General features: G+C 52.1%; 2 protein-coding genes across 7 annotated transcripts in view; one reads left to right on the forward strand and one right to left on the reverse strand.

Annotated features, from left to right (window-relative positions):
* Positions 1-204: 204 nt before the first annotated feature.
* MAVS (mitochondrial antiviral signaling protein) lies at positions 205-8301 on the reverse strand. Of its 5 annotated transcripts, none has more exons than XM_054202611.1 (7): positions 8051-8301; positions 7313-7442; positions 7016-7190; positions 6391-6623; positions 5383-5971; positions 4469-4623; positions 205-3958 (listed from the first exon to the last, which is right to left on the reverse strand). In XM_054202611.1, the coding sequence occupies exons 2-7, from the start codon at positions 7427-7429 to the stop codon at positions 3272-3274; spliced, it is 1956 nt and encodes a 651-aa protein (XP_054058586.1). In that variant the 5' UTR covers positions 7430-7442; positions 8051-8301; the 3' UTR covers positions 205-3271. The 5 variants fall into 5 exon arrangements, with proteins under 5 accessions (XP_054058586.1, XP_054058584.1, XP_054058588.1 ...); XM_054202609.1 differs by having other exon boundaries at positions 8041-8301; XM_054202613.1 differs by lacking the exon at positions 8051-8301 and adding an exon at positions 7966-7987.
* Positions 8302-8583: 282 nt separating this feature from the next.
* Positions 8584-22079, forward strand: part of PTPRA (protein tyrosine phosphatase receptor type A) — a 125824-nt gene continuing 112328 nt past the window's right edge. For both annotated transcript variants that reach the window (XM_054202219.1, XM_054202215.1), the window contains exon 1: positions 8584-8720. The gene's annotated coding sequence lies outside the window, so the exon portion shown is untranslated. The remainder of the gene's footprint in view (positions 8721-22079) is intronic.

Below are 22079 nucleotides of genomic sequence, written 5' to 3' on the forward strand. Positions count from 1 at the left end.
CAACAGCCTTCTCTAATTAAAAGCACCTGTCTTCTTAAATGGGAAAACCAAGGTGCATGAACTTGAGAAATCCCCCAAAAAAAGCTGAGGAGGGCTGTTCGGATCCTTCTTTGCAGCCCCCACTCCCTGAGCAGGTACGTTAGGTGAATTAATTCTCCAGCCAACTTCTACATGAAAGCTTTCCTTCATCCACAGAGGTTTCAAAAGCTGAGATACGTTCCCCTCATCTTACAAACACACACAGCAACATCACAAGTTGAGCGTGAAGTGGCAAATGATTTTATTACACAGTTAGTAAAGGCTTTTTTTTTTTTTCTTTTTTTAAAAGATTTGCAGGGACACAGTTCCCTCCTGCAGGTTCACCTGCTGATCCCGCTTTAAAAGTGCTACATTGCGACTGTGAAAATACTGGCACTTCACAGCAGAAAACTGAAGGTGTGCTTTCTTCGAGTCTGAAGTGGTGATAAATGAGCTGTTTCACAAAAGTGATTTGACGTGAAAAGGCAAAGCATACAAGCCATTGCTAAAAAGTAGTAGGAAAATACGTGAAGAATTTTGCAGGCGAGTAAAGCATCAGAGAAGAGGGCCTTGGTACAGATGCTGCTGGTTTGGGATCTCACAGACTTCCTCCGAATCACGCAGAAAGCATGTGAAGGCACACACCCCCTCCCCTTTTAATGAATTTTGGGATGGATACTGCAGTGTGGTTATGTAGGTTCACGTACGCTGCTTTAAGATACATATTCTGCTTTATTTCAGTACAATACTCACGAGCCTTTTAACAAGGTGAAAGGATTTGGGGAGATTTCTTTACTCACTGCAAATAAAGAGCAATTCTTAGTGCTGAAAACTGCAGCTTTCACAGGGAGGTGACAGGTCTCTTCCAAGCCCTCACTGACAAAATTACAAAAGCTGAGGAAAAAATACCAGCTTACTGGGGACCACTGAAGGGGAATCCCAGGTCCTTCTTCCTGCTTGCAGGGAGGTTTTGGACAAGTCACCACATTGCCTTCAAATGGGGAAGACAGCCCCCATGTTCCCTCTCCCAGCAGAGGAGGTCAAGGGTATTTAAAAGCACTGTCCCTTCCTCTGAGGGATAATGCACTGGGCGCTGAGCAAGCGATGAACATCTCAAGTTCACCTGGAGAGCAGCCCCATCAGATCAAAGTCAACACCTCACTATTGCTTATATTTATTGTCCTTATCATTTAAGGGAGGCACTTCTTGCATTTTTGGGCAAAGGGGAAGTGGTAGGAGGGAGGAACAGCTGTTTGCCCCACTACAGGGTTGACAGACCCTTCCCACCGCAGGCTGAGCTCCAGGTATGATGGCTGCACTTTGCGGCCAGGTGTCAGGGAGCTCATCTCCCTCCTGCCCCCCTGCCAGCAAGAAGGTTGTATTTCGGGAATTTCCGTTAGCCAAATGGAAGGTATCCAGAAGGAATAAGTTACTGGACACAGTAAAGCAGGGAAGATGCAACAGCCTGGATTAGGAGTGCAGCCTGGCCGTCAGCACCAGGCCAATGCAACAGTTTAATGCCCACGGCATCCTTGCGGGCTTGCCAGATTCAAACCGTGGCAGCCCGTGGCACAAGCCTTCTGCTATGCAAATCCACCACCAGATCGACAAGACATTTTGCTCAGTCCTGCCTCCTGTCACAGCTCCCCTGTTGCCCACACAGCAGGTCATGAGAGGGTAGGACAACCCGAACATCTGCACTGGCATCTTTAGAGCTTAAAAAAAAAAAAAGAGAAATCCTCTAGCTACAATAACCCTCTAACTATGAAAAAAAGTAGTTCTGTTACTTTTGTGCCCCTGTGCTTTTGGGAGGGAGTACATGAGAGATGGCAAACAACCTGCAGGTGCAGCAACACAAGCGGGCATCACTAAACTCTGCCTGGAGTTAGAAATGTGTGCCAGCAGCAACTGAGCAGGGTCGCTTCTGCCCCCGAAAGCTGCCCTGGGCAAGGGGAAGCTGGGATATTTATTTGGGTCTGAGGATTTTATTTTAGAAATTTTGCAAGCCCAATCCCCTTGCACTCCAAGCTGATCTCTGGGGATAGCAGGAAAATTATGGGCTGTAATTTTAAATGGGACCTTCAAGATAACCCAGAGCATCTTAGCCACCAGTTATGGCCTCCCTGCAGTGCACAGGGTTGATCCTATTTGTGTCGTAGGCTAGACCCAAGCTTCCTATTTTCCTATCCCACAGTACCAGGTGTTGGGAAAGGCAAGAACTATATCCACCCTCCTAGCCAGGCTCAAAAAATACAGCCAAAAGAGCAAAGACGCCCAACAATCCTGTGTGGAACCAAGTCTGCTTAATGCTGGCATTGCATGAAATGTTCTTCTTAAAGCATAAACCCTTTCCCTGCTTGGAGCAGGGTGACATGATGCTGATCCTCGAGAAAGCTGGTTAGATGTGGCTCTTTCCTGACCCTCAGCTTTATGCCCAGGATGTCAGTGCTGCATGAATCAATCCCAGAGCCCATCTGCGATCCTCAGCACCAGGGGATGATGCTCCAAAGCAAAGCACCAAAGCAGGACAACAGCTCCCGGGAAAGGAGCTAGCTTACACGGAGCCTGGCCTGGTGTTTTCTCATCATGGGGCCATCTCTCATCACGAATGAGCAGAAGGCAGAGTGACTTGCTGCACCGGGGTCCTGCCCATGCACCCAGCACCGAGGGAAAGGAGCAGCAGAGATGAGCCAAGGTCCCAGCAGCAGAGCTGGAGACACCAAGTAAGGCAAATATAAGGCACCTGGTGAAGGCTGCTGCACGCACCCTTGGACACATTTTCAAGCCGAGATGAACAGAGCGAACAAGATCAGCTCCACTTTTACAGAACATCTGTAAAACCTCTCCTTGCTGCACTGCCTGGAGGGACCCGGGGCAGGGTCACCCTTGGGACAACCAGGACATGTTTCCCTAGGACCAAACAAGGAAGACATGGAGAATCGCCATGAGAACTTTCTTTTTTGACTCCAGGGATCACTCCCTGAGCGAGAGCCTCTCTATAGGTGTAAAAGGAGAAGGCTACAGGCAAGAAGACGCTTGGGAAAGGGGGTGGGGGGAACAGACCTAAACCCAACAGCATCATGCAACCAAGGCCCCTTCCAGCAAAACTTCCAGAAAGAGATTTAACAAGACCTCTACCGCCCCCCTGCTGCTGCTCCTCTTCAGGCTTCAAATGCATTGGCCAAATTCCTACTACAAAGAGGAATCGCCCAGGCTGAGTGAAGTCGTGGCATCCCATCCGCTCACTCCAGCGCTATTTCTGCAATCGAGCGTACACTAGAAATGCCACAGCTGAAATCACAGCGATACCCACAGCTGTAACGGTGTATGGCAGGGACGGTCCATTGCTGTGCCCTGGGGGGACTCTGGCCTGAGATGAGCTGGTCGCAGTGCTACGGCCTCCGTTTGAGACATGAGCCGGACAGTTTCCAAGGGGACCGGCTCCATCTTGGAGGTCGCTGCCTGCCCCAAGCTGGATGCTGGGGCCATGATCCACGTGGACCTCCTGAGTGCCCAGGGAGGTGCTGTCCGAGCTCAGAGGTGGATAGGAGTCTCTGCTTGCTCCAGCTGCCTCCTCTCCCCTGGGGTCTTCATGAGCCGCTGGAGCCGGGCATCCCAAGGGGACTCTGGAGAGTGTTTCTCCTGAGCTCGAGCTATCTGTGCTTATCATGATCGGGTCACTGCTGAAGGTGAGGCTATCAGATGCTCCAGAATAGGGGCCGCTGGGCCCACAAGAGCTCGGGCATCTGCCAGTCGCCCCTGGTCTCCCCCCATCCATGGAGAGGAGGACACCCGGCTTGCTGAGCTCCACATCCCTCTCCATGTTGTTGCAAGATGCCCAGATGCTCGTGGCAGAGCTCACCTGGGGTGCCATCCTCCCAGACGTGCCTTCAAAGCTTCCTGCAACAGTCTGGAGAGGGTCCACCGAGGCCAGGAGGACCTTTGGGAAACAAGGAGAGGGGCTGGATGCCACAGGGAACACCTATCTGGCCTGGTCTCAGGCACCCGTGTCATGCAACAAGCCCACTTCGTCACTCAACCACTGCATCTCCAGCCACTAACAGCAACGTTCGGTCACAGGTAACTACGAGGAGTAGGGAGTTGTTGGGGCTCTGGGGAGCCTTTGGGATTTGGGGAGATACGGGGGATTTGGGAAGGAATGGGAGAAAAGCAGTGACGAGAAGGGGGGAGAGAGGCACCTGGAAGCCAGGAGACTGACTGACAAGTCAAGGAGGGGAAATAAGGAGTCAAAGTCTGACAAATCTCGGCTCCCTTGCCCCATGCTGCAAACTATAGCGTCCGGATAGGGACATGAACACAGTGGAGAAAAAAAGCCCTGAATAAACTCGCCACCAGCTCAAAATCTTACACTGCAGCAGAAAATCTCCTGCCAGGGGGAGCTCGCAAGGACCTGAATGAAATGCAAGTGGTAACAGGAAAGGTCACCTACTTTCTCCTTTGTCAGCATGGAGGGGGTGCTGCTGGCTGTCTCCTCCACGGGCTGGTTTCTCTCTTGTACAGGAGGCTTCAGGGAGGTGTCGCAGGATGGGGAAACATCTCTGGGTGCAGGGGTAGCAACTGGGGTGGTTGTTTCCATCCAAGTATCTGTTGGGGACAAAACAAAATGCATTACATTAATCTGGAGACCTAGAAGGTGAGTTTTGCTCTTCTTCAAGGACACTGCAACAGCATACTCCCAGAGCTGAGAAGGCTGCACGGGGAGCAGGACCCAGCATCGCTGAATGCCACCCGTGTGGCCCTGGCTCTGCTGCGTCACCAAAGCTCTCCTCATAGGTACAGGTAAACCAGACAGCACCAGGAAGCCAGCACCCCCAATCTGTTCCTCCCTTTGAGAGTGAGGTGGCCCCAGGCTACTAAAATGGGGGTGCAGAGACATTCAATCGGGGTGTTCTACATTAGAAATGAAGCAAGTGCCTCTGCCAAGCCCTGGTCAGGATGTTGTGCCAAAATACAGCGAGCAACAGCAACTAGAGGGAAAACCAGGGGAACACAAGCAGCAAGGTTGGATTTCTGCACAACCCAAGCTCTCTCCCTTCCTGGAGGAGGTCACTGCGGCCCAGGAGATGGAAAAGGAGGGCACAGAGAGCTGTTCTCTGCACCTCCATGAGTGCTCATGAGCCCCAAAGGCAGACAAAACCTTGGGCTGTCCTCTACCAAGAGCCACAGCTACCACTGTTCTTTGGGAGGGTCTGCATGGCCTCCCAGCGGGGCCCTACCCCACACCTGCACCTTCTCTGCCACTCTCCATCCTCCCTGTCAAGCAGGATGAGCAACGAGCAGCACCTTCAACCCTGCTCCCCATCAGCACAGTGGCTACATAGAACTGCTGGGAAGGAAACCCACCTTCATCTCCTCTATGCTCTTGCAGCATCATGACCTGCTTCTGCTCCGCATCAAACTGCTGCTGTATGAGGAGGGGGCTGCGCACATCCACGAAGCTGCCCGGGGTCTCGCTATGCTCAGAGCTGGGCACAGCTGGTTTTTTTGACAGTGAGTTTGGGGGCTGCTGCCCTGTGCTGCGAGCGGTCTCTTCCAGCCTTGGGGGTGACACAGTGGAGATGTAGACATCCTCTTCGGGCTCATTCCTGGGCTGCTCAGGGCTGCAAGCAACACCTGTGTCCCTTGGCAGAAGAGACCTTCCCAGACCCAAGCGTGGTGCACCACGTTGCAGGTGGTTGGCATTCCCAAAACACCCGTTGTCCACACACACTGGGTGCTGCTGGCGGCTCAGCCAGTCCTGGCCCCACTCAGGGGTGACAGCCAATGGCACAGCCACGCTGGCTGCCACAGGGGTCCCTGCTGACACCTGTGTGGCCTTAGTGGGGTGTGGGAGATGCCCCTCTCCACTGTGCCCATCACTCACTCCATCATGGACTATGCTCCCAGGTGGAGGTGGTCGGGGACTTTCTTGTTCCAGGAGGTTTTTAGGGAGCTGGAAGGAAACGAGCTGTGTTAAATTTCTGTGCCACGATGAAGGAATCGGGGACCACCAAGGCCCCAAACTCTGACCCAGTGACCCACATAAGCCTGGTGATGAAGGGGGTCTCTCCTTGGCACCCATGACAGGGCTCACAGGAGGTCTGCATGGGGTCAGGGGCGGTGGAGGGGAGCCTGGACTAACAGAGTGGACCCTGCACTCCCACCCATAGAGGGGAAGCAGAAGAGGGGAGCACTTATATAGGCTATAAGTTACCAGATGCAGCAAGCATGCAGCACAGATCAGCAGCGAGAGGCTGCCTGCGCTGTCCCTGAATGAGCCTGGCCGTACCACGGGCTCCCCACACCCTACTGCACCAACACTCTGGTCTAAAAGCGACCTTTATGTCCCTGTCTGACGCGTGCCCTGCTTACCGATTCCTGCACCGGGGCCCTGGCATCCAGGTCTGTGCTCGCAGTGGTGGCATCACTGGGCAGGAGAGGTGGACGGCTGCTGGCAGGCAGGTCTTGGCGTGGCTGCTCAGCCAGCACGGCTCCCGGAGCAGGTTTCGGTCCTGGGGACAGCGTCTGGGCACCGATGGAGGAGATGGCAGGATGGCCAACATTGGCTGCTGGAGGGAGGGAGGAAGCAGCAGGAGCCGGGGGACCTGGAGGAGCCAAGGCTGTTTGTGAGTGGGGATGTCAAGGGAAAAGCCAAAACGAGGCAGAGGATGAGCACGGGGCCAAGGCAACCCCTCATGTGCTCTGTTCCCACATCAGCCAAGCCTGCAGCACCCCTTAATTCACCTTTCCGTTTCCCCTCAGGCAAGAAACCCAGCCCACTGCCAACCCAAGCACCTTCAAACAGGGACCCTGCCATCCTCAGGCATGTCACCGCAGAGAGGGACATCCTTGGGGACGGTCACAGACACCCCCAGGCCCCTAGGAAGCCAGGGCAGGGAAAGAGTCCAGCTGCTTGGTGCACATCAGGAGACGTGGTTCAGGTCCTCATCTCCACCAGACCCCCGGGGCAGCAGCCAGGGATGACCAGGCTACTTACAGGCTTGCCAGGATTCATATATGTGCTGCAGCTCATCAGCCAGGTGCCCTGCATTGTTCTGGCGCAGCGCGTCGATGAGATCCAGCACCCAGCCCTGCCGGCATTTCAGGTGCTGGTAAAACTTATAGACAGTCGCCTGGCTCCCCCGCATTTCCTCCCGGGCGTGAAGCTCATCCTAAATGAAACACACAGCGGATCTAAGGGAGGGTCTGGCTTAGAGCTAAAGCAGTTATATATTTTGCCTGCACTATACATTGGGGAAGGAGCCTGTCAGGACTCAGAAAAGCAGGGAATTACCCTGTCAGCATCGGTCAGGCAGCTCAGGGAATCGGCCAGCGACGCCACACGGATGTGCCTGAAATTCTTGAGGTTTTTCAAAATGTAGTCGTACACTTTGTCTTCGGCAAAACCCATCCTGGCTCAGCACCTGCCGTGAGACACAGAAAGACAACGTGAGCAGAGGGCTGCTGGCCACGCTCGGCTTCTCGACAGGCCCCTGGATTGGGCTTTTCCATAGGAACCTGGAGGAATCGGCACAGGGGGAAATCCTAGGCGGAAAACACACAAGGACAAATCACTCGGGTTAAAGTTCGACTCTCGACTCTGCCCTCACAAACCCAGCCCCTCCGGCGGCTCCCCAGCCACTATTCATTCGGGTGGATCCCAGCCCGGCCGCGCCAGGCGAACCGGGCCTAGGCCGGGATCCTGCTCCAGGCCGCGGGCGAGGCGGCCTCCCCCCGCGGGGCAAGGACGGCGGAGGAGAAGCAATAGCGCGCCTTCCCGCGGGGAAATGGCGGCCGGGGAAGGGCCGGCCGCGGCGGGACGCTGCGCGCTCTCTCCACCCTGCCCCGCAGCTCGGCCTTTCCGCTCCCGGGGGGGGGGGGGGGGTGGGGTGGGGGGGGGTGGAATAAGTTTATTTGCTTGAAAATAAACTTAAAAATCACACACACACACACAGAGAGGTCCCCGCTCGGCTCCGCCACCAACCGGCCGCCCTCCATCCCCCCGCAGCAGCACCCCCCTACCTGCGCCCACCTCGGCCTCACGCCCCAGGGAGCTCGCTGAGCACGCCCCACCCCTCCGCTGATTGGCCGCCGCGCACGCCCGTCGCGTTGATGGACAGGCGGCGCGAGGAGCGGGGCGGGGGGAGTGCCCGCTTTCTCCTCCCCGGGGCTGGACCCCATGGCGGCGGGACGGGAAAGGGGGGGCAGAAGGTCCCCTTTTCCCGTTCCGCCCGCGGGACGGGGCCGCCTTCCCGGCACCGGCAGATGGCAGCACCGTAACGGCAACCTCTCCCCCCCGGGCACCTGGCGGAGGGATCCTGCTGTGTCCGCACGGCCCCGCCCCTCGCACCGCCCCCCTGGCCCCGCCCTGGCCCTGTCAGCGCAGCGCGCCCTGCATGGAGCCGCACCATGGCGGCAACGGCGGCAGGAGCGGGCGGGCGGCTGCCGGGGCGCCGCTGAGGGCCGGCAGCCCCGCGGCGGGGCGCTGAGGGGCGGCGGCGGCGCCTTCCCCCCCCTCCCCTTCCCCTTCCCCTCCTTTTTTTCCCTCCCCCCCTCCGCCCCCGACCCCCGCGCCCTCCCCCGGCGCGGCGTCCATGGTCGCGGCCGGCCGCCGCGGCGTCGCACCGGAGCCGTTGGGCGGCGGCGAGAGCCAGCGAGGGAGAAGGAGCGGGCCCGGCCCGGCGCCGCCCGCCGCCCTTCAGGTGAGCGACCGCCCGACGGGGGGGGACGGGCCCGGGGTTGTTATGGTGACGCGGGGGTCGCCGGGCGGGGCCTCTCCGGGCGGCACCCACGCGTGTCCGCGGCCTCTGCGTGGGGCTCGGCTGGGCCTGGCCTGGAGTCCCACCTCGCCCTCCCCACCCCCAACCCCCGCCGTGGGTTTTATTTTTTAATAGTAAAAACTAAAAGTGAATCGTGGGTTGGGGCGCGTGAACTTCCACACGTGGGTCTGCAGCCCCCTCCTGCCCTGCTGCCGTGGGGGCGGACAAGGGGGTCCGAACTAGGAATGGGACCCCCCTCCGACACCCTGCAGACAGGGCACGCCGCTGGGCCACAGTCTGACCCTGCGATCGCCAGCCGCCTCCTCCCCACCACGGCTCGCCTCGCCCTGCTGCATGATGGCCAGGCTCCGTGGACACCATCATGCAGGACGCCGGGGGTCCGGCACTGGGCCCCCCGTGAGTGAGCCGCCCACCAGCCGTCCTGGGCCTGACCCACAGCCTCCTCCACAGCTCTTGGCCTGTGCTGGGGACATAACGCTTCTTTTTGGGAGTGGTATGCCAGCCAGCCCTGTAGGCTGCTGGCCTGGCTCCTGCCCTATGCCATCCCTCGGGGAGATGCTCCAAGCTGGAGCGTTGGAGGGGACAACTCTCCTCGCCACCAGGTCCGAGGGCTGTGTCCCCTCCTTCCAGGTGTCTCCTGGCACATCCCAAATGGGAATGTACGGGCTACCACGCTCTGGGCTCTCCCATGCTCGAGTAGATGCATCCTCCCTCCTCAGCCAGCACTTGCTTATTTCTGATCTTGGATGTCATCAAGGGTGGAAAATGTGACAGGAAGGAAGGGAGGCTTTTTTTCCTCTTGCTAAATATGGACTGACATTAAAACCCAAATACTGTCGTGAAAGGAATCCCAGCCCCTGTTTGTTGGAGGAGGGAAAAACGATGTTTTCTGGCTTTTCGGCTGTGAGGTTCCAGCTGGGAAGTTTCGCAAGGAGTGGCGGGGTCCTTGCTGAGAGCCTCAGGAATTTACTTGCTTGTTCACAGGACACTCTCTGCGGTGTATTACGCTAAAAAAATTAGTCATCCCTTCTCTGCCTGTCTGTGGCTGGGGGGAGCTTGCTGCGATCATGCAGGATGCTTTGAAATCGCTTAGGGATTTTTCCTCTCCTGTACAAGGACTTCTAGAAATGAACGGAGTGCGGGCAAATAAATCCGCAGCCACAGCAGGAGTTTTTCATCCTTCTTTATTTTAATTCCTGTTGCTGCGGCTGCCAGTGGCAGGGAAGGAGATGCACAGGGTGGCCGCAGCTGATGCAGGGAACTGCCAGGTTTGCATGGAGGATTTATGTCTCTCTCTGTCAAGAATCAGATGCAAACTCATGCCGTTATTCCCATGGTGAGGCTGGGAAACTAGCTCAATGATGAGGAATGGAACCCCGGGGATGGTCACTGTGCTACCAGTTCCCCCAATAACTTCTGCTGTGACCAAGGTGAAGACCCAGGATGTTTTGAGGGGGCATGGACTGCAGCTTCGCTGGGACCTGGGGGTGCTGGGCGAGAGAGGTTTGCTGTCTGTTCTGGGCAGAAAATGAGCCCTGCCATGTTCCTCCTCCACACGTTCCTCTCCATCCCTTTTGGAGAGCTTTTTGGGGTGTATCTGTGTGAAGCTCTGGGGCATTTGCCTGATCTTTATAAAAACAGTTTGTTAAAGCAGTGGGGGGATACTGGGAGGTGCTGAAAATAGATGTTTCCCGTTTCCAGCGGCATTGCTATCCTGGCATTGGTGCGGCTGTATTGTTTTCAAGCTAATAGGATACATAGCTCTGCTTTTCTGAAATGTCACTCTCAAATAACTGATGCTTTGTGTGGACCCGTGATATTGGTCCAAGTCCAACATCAACATCCTTGTGGAAGAGTAGTTTGAATTCCCTCTCTCCCCGTCTCCTCCCGCCGGTGACCTACATCTGTTCTCCTCAAAACCTCTATGTTTGCAGCAGGATGGCAGATCCCAATCCAGTGGGAAGGGAGCAGATTGTGTCTTCAGCCGTGCTCGGCCTGCAGGTCTGCCGTAACTGCTTTGGGTAAGGCAGTGCTGAGCCACAGCTGCACGGTCATGGTCTGCGTGATGCCTCAGAACACTGGGGAGCGTGGGGTGGGTTATTTTGGGTAGAACAGAGCGCCCGTGTGCTTGCATAGGGTCAGGAGCAGTGCAGCAGATGCACAAGCTGCTGACTGGTACTTTATTCTTGGTGTTATATAGGAAGGAGGTCAGACCTTACGTCTGCTTTCTGGTTTCATTCACAAATTGCGTTTTCCTCTTGAAATAAAACAAATCCCCGGGCTTTCCTGTTGCGGTGGAAATCATTTGAATGTGACCAGGTCCGTAAGCATCTCTGAAGCCCACGGACCGGAAGAAACACTAGAGCAAAGAGGTAGGAAATGTCCGCATTTATAGCAGTGGGCTGATTCACCTCCCTGCTCTTAACTCTTTCCCTCCTGCTTTTGGTGAGATCCAGCTGTTTTTCTTCCAGGCTTGGAGGCTGAGGAGAGTGTCGCCTGCTCTTTAGATGGATTGCAAAATACTGCTGGGTTTTGTACATCATGTTTATGTGGTTTGGGGTGGAAAAGGATTGGGCTGTTGGGGGTATGCGGTTATCCGAATCAGATAACCGGAATGTCGGCAGTCACATTAGGAAGGATTAATATTTAATATATGGGGTATGAACCATTGTCCTTAATCACTATCTGAAGGGCTTAGGAAGAGATTTACCAATAAGCAAGTGATTCCTGAACTGTCCAGAATGATTTCTTGCATCTTCATTGGGAGCAGCTGGTCCTGGATATTGATAGAGGCTGGCCTGATCCTGTTCTTCCTGCTGTCTTCCTAGTGTTTGTAAGTGGCTTTCCTCATGAGTGCTTTCTTCTCATTGAAGTCACAAAAAATTTTGGAAACCGTTTTTCTCTGATACAACTCACATGGCTTTCCTGTAAGCTGTAGTACCTGTTAGTCCTTGAAACTTAGGTGTGTAGCCAAAGCTCGTGGGAAATGTGTCTTGGGCTACATGGGCACTGTCACATTCACCTGCCCAGCCACGAGTCCGGAGCTGGCTCATTCCTGCTTTTCTCTGGCTAATGTCTTCAGGAGACCTTGAATTTCATGTGTGCTTCTAGCGTGGTCCTAGAAACCCTTGTGATGGCTGTGCTGCTTTCCATGTCTGCCCCACGTTGACCCATGTGGAGTTTTCTGCAGCGTAAGGTGTTTTGTAGTACAGCAAGGTACGGTCCGCCCGTTAGGGTTGGGTGCCACTGTGTTTGTGCGGGAAGGAGGTGATGGTGGGGGAAACTTCAGGGCACAGAAATGATCAATCTCCACTGCCGCGTGTCCAGTGGGACTAAATCTAGCCTCCAGGCACTGTGCACCAACAGCACAGGCACTCATGGGGCACTTGCTTGTTCCAAACCCTGATGTCCACCCCACCCATGGTCCTCAAGCTCACCACCCTGTACACTCGCTGCTCGCACATGTGCTGTACAACTGCAGTTGATGGAGGCCTGCGTGTCCTGCAGGTCGGTGTTGAGCTGGTTTGGGGTTCAGAAGCAGACGTGGGAGGTGGAGGTCTCACTGTGACTCTGGTAGGACTACCAGGGTTTGACTAAATTTGAGGGTTGTCTCTTTGTCTTGGGAAACCCTGCATTAGGGTGCATGCCTGTGTCCCCCTTCCCTCCCTGCCCTGAGTCAAAACTCGCGTAACTGAAAGCATCATCCATGGCCATCAAACACGCTTTTGCTGTGGATATACTTATGGTACTGCTGTGTTTATGGTGTCTGCAGTTTTGATGGTGGAAGTCAAAACAACGGAGTGTGGGTTGGGTTTTGGCATGTTGGTCATGTAGGAAATCCTGATGGCTACTGTAACAGGTGTGGGGGTTAGTAATCTTTTAAAAAAATGGAGTGGAGACTGCTTTTTTCCCCAAACACCTGTGGGAGAGCACCTCTTTTATTCGATGTACAAAGAGATTGCTTGCTTAGGCAGCAGTGAGTCCTCTTTATTCCAGAATAATTTGTTGTCCTAATTCATTCCTGTTGAAGCAACTCTGTTTTGCATGGAATAATTAGTACTAATTTGGTCCTGGGATGGAGAACAAGAGTTCTCCGACTTCAGAAGAGTAGACAAGATGCTCTTATGCTAACCTCTGCCTCTCCTGCGTGAGTCAGGTTGTGCCATGCCATCCCTCCTCTAAAGCAAAATTAAAACCTGTATGTGAGGCGAAACATCCCATGTTGGTAGGAGGGAGCAGGAGATGTAGGTGTCACCAATTTTAAGTCTTCTGCTGTTGCAGGGAGCTGAGGACATCTGTGGTGAGGGGGAACAGACCACCACCTCCTTCCTTCTTGGCTAACACTGAGGAACACCGAGGAACAAATAAACAAAAATGTTCCCACTGCGCTGATGTAAAAAGCTTCTTCTGAGCAGGTCCGGTGTGTTGGTGTATTCCTGGCGCCCTGGCCAAGTACTTGAGACCTTTTTATTGCGATAATGAGGGCTTCCACATCCTGCCCCACAGTCTAACTTGAGCCACAGCTATTTTCTGTTACTTCCGGGAAGACATCCCTGTTCTCCCTTCCTTTGCGTAGTGAAGGGAAGCCAGCCAAATTCCTTCCCTCCCCCAGATGCCTGCGTGTTTGAAGAAGGGGAGGTGCAGGCATCCTTCCTGGCTTCCCCAGCGTTTACCTGGGAAGGATGAGATGAATTACGGTGCGAAGATACTGCAGCCAGGATCTCCCCTACCTGTCTTGCAGCCACCTTCCTTGGCGCTGGTAGGTTCATCATTTCTGCTGGCGGGGGTGGTGAGCACCGAGGCTGTGTCCTCATTTTACAGAGTGCTGCGTGAACGTCTCTTCTGGCTGAGCCCTGGAGGCAGTGGAAATGGGGGATGTCTAGCCTGGAAATCCCAGCTGGCAGGAGACATGCTGCGAGTGAGACAGGCTTCCCAGTGTCTGGACACCTGACTGCCAGAAACCTTGGCTGATGGATGGTACCTGCCTGCAGGGTTAGATGGGGGATTTTAAGACCTGCATTCATAACTTGGGGGTCCGGAATGCTGTTTGACGCTCCAAGATAGATTGATAAAAGCATGTAACAGGCTTATTGCAGAGGTGCTGCGGCAGCATACCAATCTTAAAAACAGAGTTCAGCATGTTCGAGCTTGTATGTTTTGTGTATCCAACTTAAGTAGTAGGTGACAGGAAACCTTGATTCAGGTATGAGCAGTGAATCAATCAACACTGGATTGCTCTGTGGTTGAGTCGCCCCCCCCGCCCCTTGGGATGACTGTCTTCCCATATCATGCCTGATGTTTCGAAATAACCTCTCCAAGTTACGATTGTTCTGATGATCTAAAACCCAGGGGTTTAGCTCACTTTGGTCTCCACCCTGTTGGCGGTGACTTTGCTCCAGGGCTGCAGAGAGCAGCAGACATTTTTGGTTTAACTGCTGAAGGTAGGTGTCTCTCTGTATCTCTGCTCAGATGCTCTCCTCCAAGGAGGCGGGGATCCTCTGACCAGAAGGCAACTTGTCGATGGTTTCCCCAAAACTGGTACCCAACTATCCTCGCTTGTCTTCTGTGCATCCAGTGTGTTGTCTTTTGTGTCTGTTATTTATAGCGTATGGTCTGGTGCGCTCACAGAGGCTCATCTTTAACTTTGGTTGACCAGGTGGTAGGAAGAGCAGTGATCAGAAGTGGTGTGAAAATGGGATGGACTAGGCAGCTTTTGGGGCTTCTCTGGAGGGTCGCTGCTCTGGGGGGTACTGATAATAGCTACAACTAAGTTGTTTAGCCATAGTGGTGAACCTTACGGTACTTGCACACCAAGAAGCAGATCCCCCTGTAATCCCTGGGATTGTGTGAGTCTATCCTTTGCTTGTGACCCTGCGTTTTCAGAGTTGGTGTTTCCATGCATGCTCTGGGGATTTCAAACACTTCAGTCACAAACTGCAGCTGGCTGAGGGCTGATATTACTAATCTGTGTTAGTAAATTACGTCATAGTACATGTCAGAGAGCGTTCTGCAGCCAGGAAATCTGTTCCTGGCCTCAACGTGCGTTGCAACCAGCTTGCACCCAGTTGGGCATCTCTTACTGCACTCTTTGAAATGGAAGTTTTGCCTTTGTGAGCTTTCAGTGAGCACTGAAGTGATAACTGGTGATGCGATCTCAAGAGGTCTTGACAAATGTGGGGAAGGTTTTCTGTTTACTCATCTTTATTTAAAAAAAAAAAAATGAAAGGAAGAACCTGCATTCACCTAGATGCCAGTCCACTTAATGTAGGAAGATACTGGCCATAGCTGTGCTTACTCCATCCACAAAAGACACTGTTATGCACCACACAGATCCAGTCCCTCACCGGGGACATGAGGAGAAATGGAGATGGAGGAAGAAGCGGCCCGCCTAGACGGTGAAATAGGTTAGTGGAAGAAAAGCCAGGAAGGCAACTTGCATCTGGCTGCTGGTGGCAAGGTGACCTGAGAGACTCAGCTAAACCCAGGGGGCAGAAGGGACAGACAATACACTCATGATACTGTTAGAAGCTGCTAAAAGGCAGAAACCCAAGTAAGTAAATCTGGCTGAGTAAGAGGAGAAATATGAAGAACAGGATTGGCTTTTTTTTAAAAAACAAACCAAAACATTTTAGTGGTTTATAAAGATTCCAGCAGCGCTCTGGGAAAGGGCAGCCTCTTGTTCCAGGCACCATGCGCACAGCACAGGGATATCCTGGCTCTCAACCTAAAGGTTTTGAGGTACCATAAATTTTTCTCATGATAGCGTGTGGCAGGACAGCATGCAAAACTTCCCTGCTGCTTTAAAATTTGAATAATGTTTTTATCATGCCAGTAGATAATCATCTCACTTTTGTTCCAGAAGTGAAGCTCTTATGGATATGTTTGAGAAGCCTGAAAATAAATATATTCGCACGTGTTTGCCAGTGTTGCTTATCACGTGGTATACCTCAGAGCCTCTGCATTTCACTTTCTTGCGAACTGGCCACTCTGGAGTACAAAGGCTCCAAAGTGTAACTTTAGGCCCACTCTCAGCTCTGCAGGTACATATTTAGTTAGTCTCCAAGTGGAAGTATAGGCTTAGTCTTCCCTCGTCCCTCTGCATTGCTAGATCAGAAGGGCAGTGCTTTAGTCAGTCTGTGGCAGCCCAAATGCTGCAGCTCCATGTCTGTCTCCTAGAAGACACTAAGGCCATCCATGCTATGCTGGAATGATGAATTAGAGATGAACAGAGATGAGTTAGAAATGAATAATAAATTGGAAAGCATGGATAATCCTCAAGATTTTCTCCTGAGGAGACTTTAAATCTATTTGGCTACAGACAGAGTGATGTTTTTAATCCCAGTCGCTGTGTAGAATTTGCATTCTCATTCTGGTGGCAGGGTGGGAACGCCAGGCAGGATCTTTGGTCGACTCAATGTCAGCAGCTTGTTTTTTATATACTCGGCTAGCTGGAAGACCATGGCTGGGATTAGGGAGGTTAAATTATTTTATAAGGATATCTAGGACTATATGGAAAAGACATGAGAAGACCGTTTTCATGGCTAGCATGCTTTTACTTTGCAGTTTTGTGAAAAAATTTTTACTACTTTTTGGTTCTGCTTCACTCAGACCTTCAAAATCTTTCTACTGGGCAGTGGTCTCCAGCAGCTTAATTTGTTGAGCCCTCATTTTTGCCATCATTTTAACCATTTGAGAAATTTAGTGTATGCAGGTTGCTGCATAATGGGTGGATTTGCATTTCAGTCCTCCGCTGGGATCTGAAAGTCTGCACGGGTTGGCGAGCTCATCTAAAGCAGGCTACAGACATTTCCCGTGGGGCTATGAGAGAATCTCTTACGTAGCACCGCCTTTAAGAAAAAATATTCAGCCAACTCATCTATCATCTTTTCTATACCTGGCTTGACTTGCAGTGGTTGTGTACGAGTTATTTTGGTTTTTTTACTCCAGTAGGTACTTGGAGGTAAAATCTGTGACCCAAACATTAATCTGCGTGGCAGCAATGCCTGGTCTGGGGCTGTACTTCAGCTCTCACTGTGCTGAGCAGGCGGGTCTGGCCTCCTGGAATCCAACATCCAAACGAATAAAATGCACAAAAGAGGTATTGTTACAAAGGGAAACTGAGGCATGGGCTAGTTGGCATTCAAAGGCAGCTTTGGAAGGGTTAAGATGAATCTCTGCTCTCTGGGGAAGTGAGTAATCTAAATGCTGCATGATCATCCTTTCTCATATCTTAAAACATGATTGAAGTAGGAGTGGGATGGGCAGCTTGTAGCCTTGTCTGTCCATGCAACCCAGTCTCCAAGAGCATCTCCTCCTGCTTGCATCCTCTGGTGTGTAATTCTCCCATACCCTCCTCAGCTGAGGCCCCAGAGAGGCTGACAAACTGGTGGCTCCATGAGTGTTTTCCACCCTAGTCCGTCGACATCACTACAGTGTCTCTATCCCTCTTGGTTGCTATTGAGAGGGTCCTTGGCGGAGGTCGTGTCCCTCGGTCAGGGCTGCAGGGAACTCTTAGTGATGCAGGTTTAAAAGCGGGGCCGCAGGTACATGTTCACAAAGGTAGCGGATCTCTTGGTTTGCCCAAGAAAGGTTGTGTAGTCATCTGTGTATCCGAGATTGCTTCTTGTGTCCATGCCTTGTCCTCTACGTGACAGAGGATTTACTCTTTGCCTTCCTTGAAATTCGTTAAACTGAGTTCAGTGCCTGTGCAGAGGTAGTTGTCTTTTTTCCAGGATACAGCATGTTCTGCGGGGAATGTTTGAGTTTATGTAACTTCCTATATGTTGCTCTCTTCATGTAGAAACTTGAAGATAAATTGTGAAATACAGGGAGATGCTTTAAAAGGATATACTCTCAGCTGGATCTCAGCCTGTTTGTGGCAAGAAAAGAGGAACCCAGGGAGACCTCTGTCCTTATTTTCTCTCTCACACAGCTGAGTGAGCAACGTGGGATGGAGCATCTGATGCTGCCCTGTTGCCCAATGCTGTGGTGCTCCTCCAGGAAGTGGGCATGGTGAGCTGTCAGCAGGCTTAAGATCAGGCACGTGCTGTTAGGAAGAGTGGCCGTTTCTCCATGGAGAATTGTTCCCTGCAAGCCGGCTCCCCTTTCCAAAGCCACTGCATCTCTGTCCAGCAGAGAGATTGGCATTTTTCGTGGAGCCTTAAGTCAGTGTTACTTGAACCAGTTGGCTGGACCTAATCTTGCTGGGTTCTGCTTCGTCTCCATTCCCCTGTAGATCGAGGGGGTTTGAGGGTGCTCAGTGTCTCACGGAAGAGGGTCCTTTGGCTCCTGTGGGACACAAGCGTGGCAGCTGGTAGGAGACTGATGGATCTCATTTGCTGTAAGCTTGAAAGAAGCCGTTCACCCATCTGCCCAGCTTATTTCTGCTCATTATTTTTGAAAATGGTTTAGTTGCAAGTGTAAGAGCAATTGTAGGCATGACTGCTGCCAGAGTTTGCAGCCTGCCTCTATTGAATAACTACACAGCACGTAATGAGAGTATCTGAAAACATCCATTTCCGTTCCCTCTCCAACCCCCTGGGAGCAAAGGGAAGAAGCTCAGCCCCCAAACAACTCCCCCTTTTGAACTTCAAGGTTGAGAAACTGAATTTTTACTCTGAAAACTGCTTATTTGACTGGTGGACAGAGAATGAGGAAGTCTGTGCACACATGGATGGGAGAGGTGGAAGTTCCTGGGGGAAAATGTGCTTCAGAGATGAGCCACACAGGTCTGATGATAGCTAGGTGGAAACTTCAGCCAAGGCTCTTGGGCAGCGAAGCAGTCTCAGCAGTGACGGGAAAGCTGAGCTTCACAGCATCTAAGCCCAGGAATTGACCTATTCAATGTGGTTTTTTGAAGTTACTGCAAGATCATAACTGTTTTTAGGAAGCCAAGGACTTTGCAGTTGCTCAATACTTGCTCAGCTGCTTTCATATGGATTATTTGGAATGATTTTATTTTTGCAGAGTGGATTTAGAGTTGCCAACATGGGATCTTTGGAGATTAGTATGTTTAGCTGCCGTAGAAAGATGTGGTGTGGCGAACAGCAGGGCAAGACTCTCATAGCTGCTGTGACGAGTGGAGGCCTGGCCATTCTCGCTGGCTGCCCCTGTCCCAGCGAGGTGCTGCTGTCCATCAGGCTGGTTTGGTGATCGTGGCATCATTAGAGGTGACCAATCCCTGAACATGCTTGCAAGCTTTGGACTAAAAGACCAAACCTGTAGTCTAATTTGTTTAAGCTGACATTGCTTCCTGAAACAAGTTCCTGCCTGTTGCTGCCCATGATCCCAGGGTGCCTGGCTGTGGAGGGGGGAGATCTTACCCATGGACAGTTTTGCTCAGTTTGGGAGACAATCTTTAAAATCATGTTTTGCAGTGTCTAAGGATTCCTCCTCTAATGGGACTCACGCTGTAGCTTCTTGCGGAGCCGTTAGCCCAGGGAGGGTGTTGCGCTGCGAGTATGATTTGATTTGGGGCCATTTAGTGCCCCATTGGTTGAGAAATGTGACACAGATTTGAGGGAATTAAGGTTTGTGGAGCCCCGTCTGCTGAAATGCCATCCACTTTCATCATAGAAGGTGGCCAGCTGAAATTGCCTCTTTATTTTGGTATTGGATTTTTCTCCCTCTGATGCTTCGTTAAGGTGATGTAATTACAGAAACGTGAGTAATTAACTAATGAAGGACATGGGTGGTAGCACAGTAGCCAGCTTGCATGGGTACGTGGACATTTTTCCCCAGTTCACAGTCCAGCCTGGAAAGGTCATCTCAGGATACCTCTGCCACGCTCATTGTGGCTGTGACTGGTCCCATCCTACAGCCAACACTTTCCGTGTCACTTCAGCTGTTTCCAGCCCCCCAGACGGTTGTGGCAGTGTGTGGTGTCCTGCCTCTGATGCCGGAGTGCAGGCAGGCTCCCAGCCCTGCCAGAAACCTTGCCGGCAGCAGATCCCGAGTCCAAGGGAAAGAATAAGGCTGCTGCTTCCACCTTCTGTTTTTTGTTCCCTCTTTGCTTATTACAATAATTGTTACAGAACTTTTAAAGCATTGCTTGAGTTTTGTCTTCACTAACAGGACTGGCCTGTTGGTGCAGTGCATTTGCAGGAGGATTATTTTGGGGTTTAGGTGACAAATTGGAGCTCAGCTCCTTTGGGATGCTTTGACTTGACTCTTGATGAGGTTAGCCTCCTGAGTGAGTGCCCGGCATCCAGAGCTCAGTCCTTCATGTCCCTCCCACAGTTCGAGACTGGGTTATGGCAGCAAAAAAGGTTTTTTTAAAAAAAAAAAAAAAAAAAGCCTCTTTTCAATTCTGATCTCCCTGCAGCCTGAGACATTCCTGCCTCTCTATCTCCCTGTGCCAGCATCTCCGACAATGAGAATGTGCGATGCGGCAAAGGCTCCAGTACAGCGGAGATGGGCTTCAGGCTGCGGCAGTGTAAGAGGGTTTTTCTCCTGTCCTTTGGTCAAAAGGACTGTCAGCAATTTGCCCCTGGGGTCCAGGTCATGCTGGCAGCGTGCCAGGCCCAGTGGCTTTCCAACATGAGAAGCAGGCTATGGGACTGTTTTATGTGAGGCGAAAGACGTGTTTCCCCCAAGATCTTATTAGAACGGTGCTGTCGGCAGGCCCTTCCCAACAGCCAGGTTCCCCAACAGCCCTGCTCCCCACCCTGGCCCTTAGGAAGACGGATGCCAGAGGGTTGAGAGTGGGAGCAGATGCTGAGCTGTGCTCATGGGTTTGCTTTCACCTGTGATTCTTCATAATGCGTTTCTGTGTGGCTTGATGAGGAATTGGAGAATTATGATTTTTAAAGATGGAAGTGCCAAACTTGGCTATAGGGCTGGAGCAGATGCACCATGAGCAGCAGGGACATAGACTTTCCTTCCACTGCCCTCCAAAGGTATTGCAGCCTCTGGTCCAGAGGACTCATTTCAGCCACTGAGTTCATTCAGTTTGGTGGGGTTTTTGGAGACTTTTGGAGAGCTAATCTTGCATCAAGCCTTGGGAGGTCATGTGGCCTGTAACAGCTACTGTGGCACAAACCCATCATTTGGACTTGGGCTACCAACTTCTGCCTTTGGGCCAGCTCCCAGATAACAGTGGCTTTTGTCGAAGATATGAAGGTATTTTGTGTCCCTCTTGAATGAGGGTCTTCCAGTGACCCTGTTGTAGTTCTTCAATGTTCTCCATCCAGTTCTCAAACATCTCTGAGTACCCCAGTTTATCTGTGGTCATTTGATGTCAAACTGTAGTGTTGGGTGTTACGTTAGAATCAATTTTTCTCATTGCTGATGGTTTTACGTTATATATTTTTGGAAGCTAGAACCTAATTTTATTTTGAAGCAGTCAAAACATTGAATAAAACTCTCCAAAGCTTTCAAAGCATTTGAACTACATTCTCCCTTCAGACATTCTCAAAGTCACTTCCATCCTGGAGCTGACTCTGAGTACTGGCTCTGAGCTGTGCCTGGGTTGCAGAGGCACTTGGATCAACCTCTGGGGAGGAGTGAGAGGCCTGGGGTACATTGGGAAGCGATGGCATGGGGGAGAGGAAATGAATACGTATGTGGTGCTTAAATCTGTTCTTGCTAATAAGAGTGATTTAAATTTGTTTCTGAGTGCAAGTTTGGTCCATCCTGTTCTGGAGCTAAATTCATGGCTAGCTTTTTCGGTTGTCTACTACTTCCCTCTTGTACCCCAGCTGCCAAACCCTGGCTTCTCCACCATGCCCTGGCATACAGCATCACAATGACTTGAATTCCAGGACTGCAGATATATGTGCCAGCAGGAAACACCAAGCTTGTATAGCTATAAATTTTGGAAGCACCAAAAAATGATGACTTCAGAAAAACCTTCTTGTTTCTGCTGAATTCGCTCTTTGCTCAGAGCCCAGCAATGTTGAACAGGCACCTTGGAAGCTTGGCTTATTTCAGTCTTTGTGCAGCATTTGGGTTTGCGCAGAATAACTCCCAGGCTTTGTTGCAGTCCTTGCATGCTCGCTCCTCTAATCGGCCCAGGCTGGAGCAGTGCGACGTGCGTGTGGTTGCAGTGCTGTGGAAGCAGAGCCCAGCGCAGGTGGTGGCAGGAGGTCCACCTCACCCTCTGCCCTCACAGCAGGCAGGTGAGGGCTGCCAAGACCAGTGGTGCTGGGTCACGCTGAAATCTTGCTGCAGATCCATCCTGCAGTACAGAAGTGAGACACCAAGAAGCAGTTTTCACCTGTTTTCATATCCCCACTGTGAGTGGTTCTTGGATCCTGCCCCTCCATCTCCACGGCCAAGAGC

This window comes from Rissa tridactyla, chromosome 5, assembly GCF_028500815.1.
Source record: "Rissa tridactyla isolate bRisTri1 chromosome 5, bRisTri1.patW.cur.20221130, whole genome shotgun sequence".
NCBI lineage: Eukaryota > Metazoa > Chordata > Aves > Charadriiformes > Laridae > Rissa > Rissa tridactyla.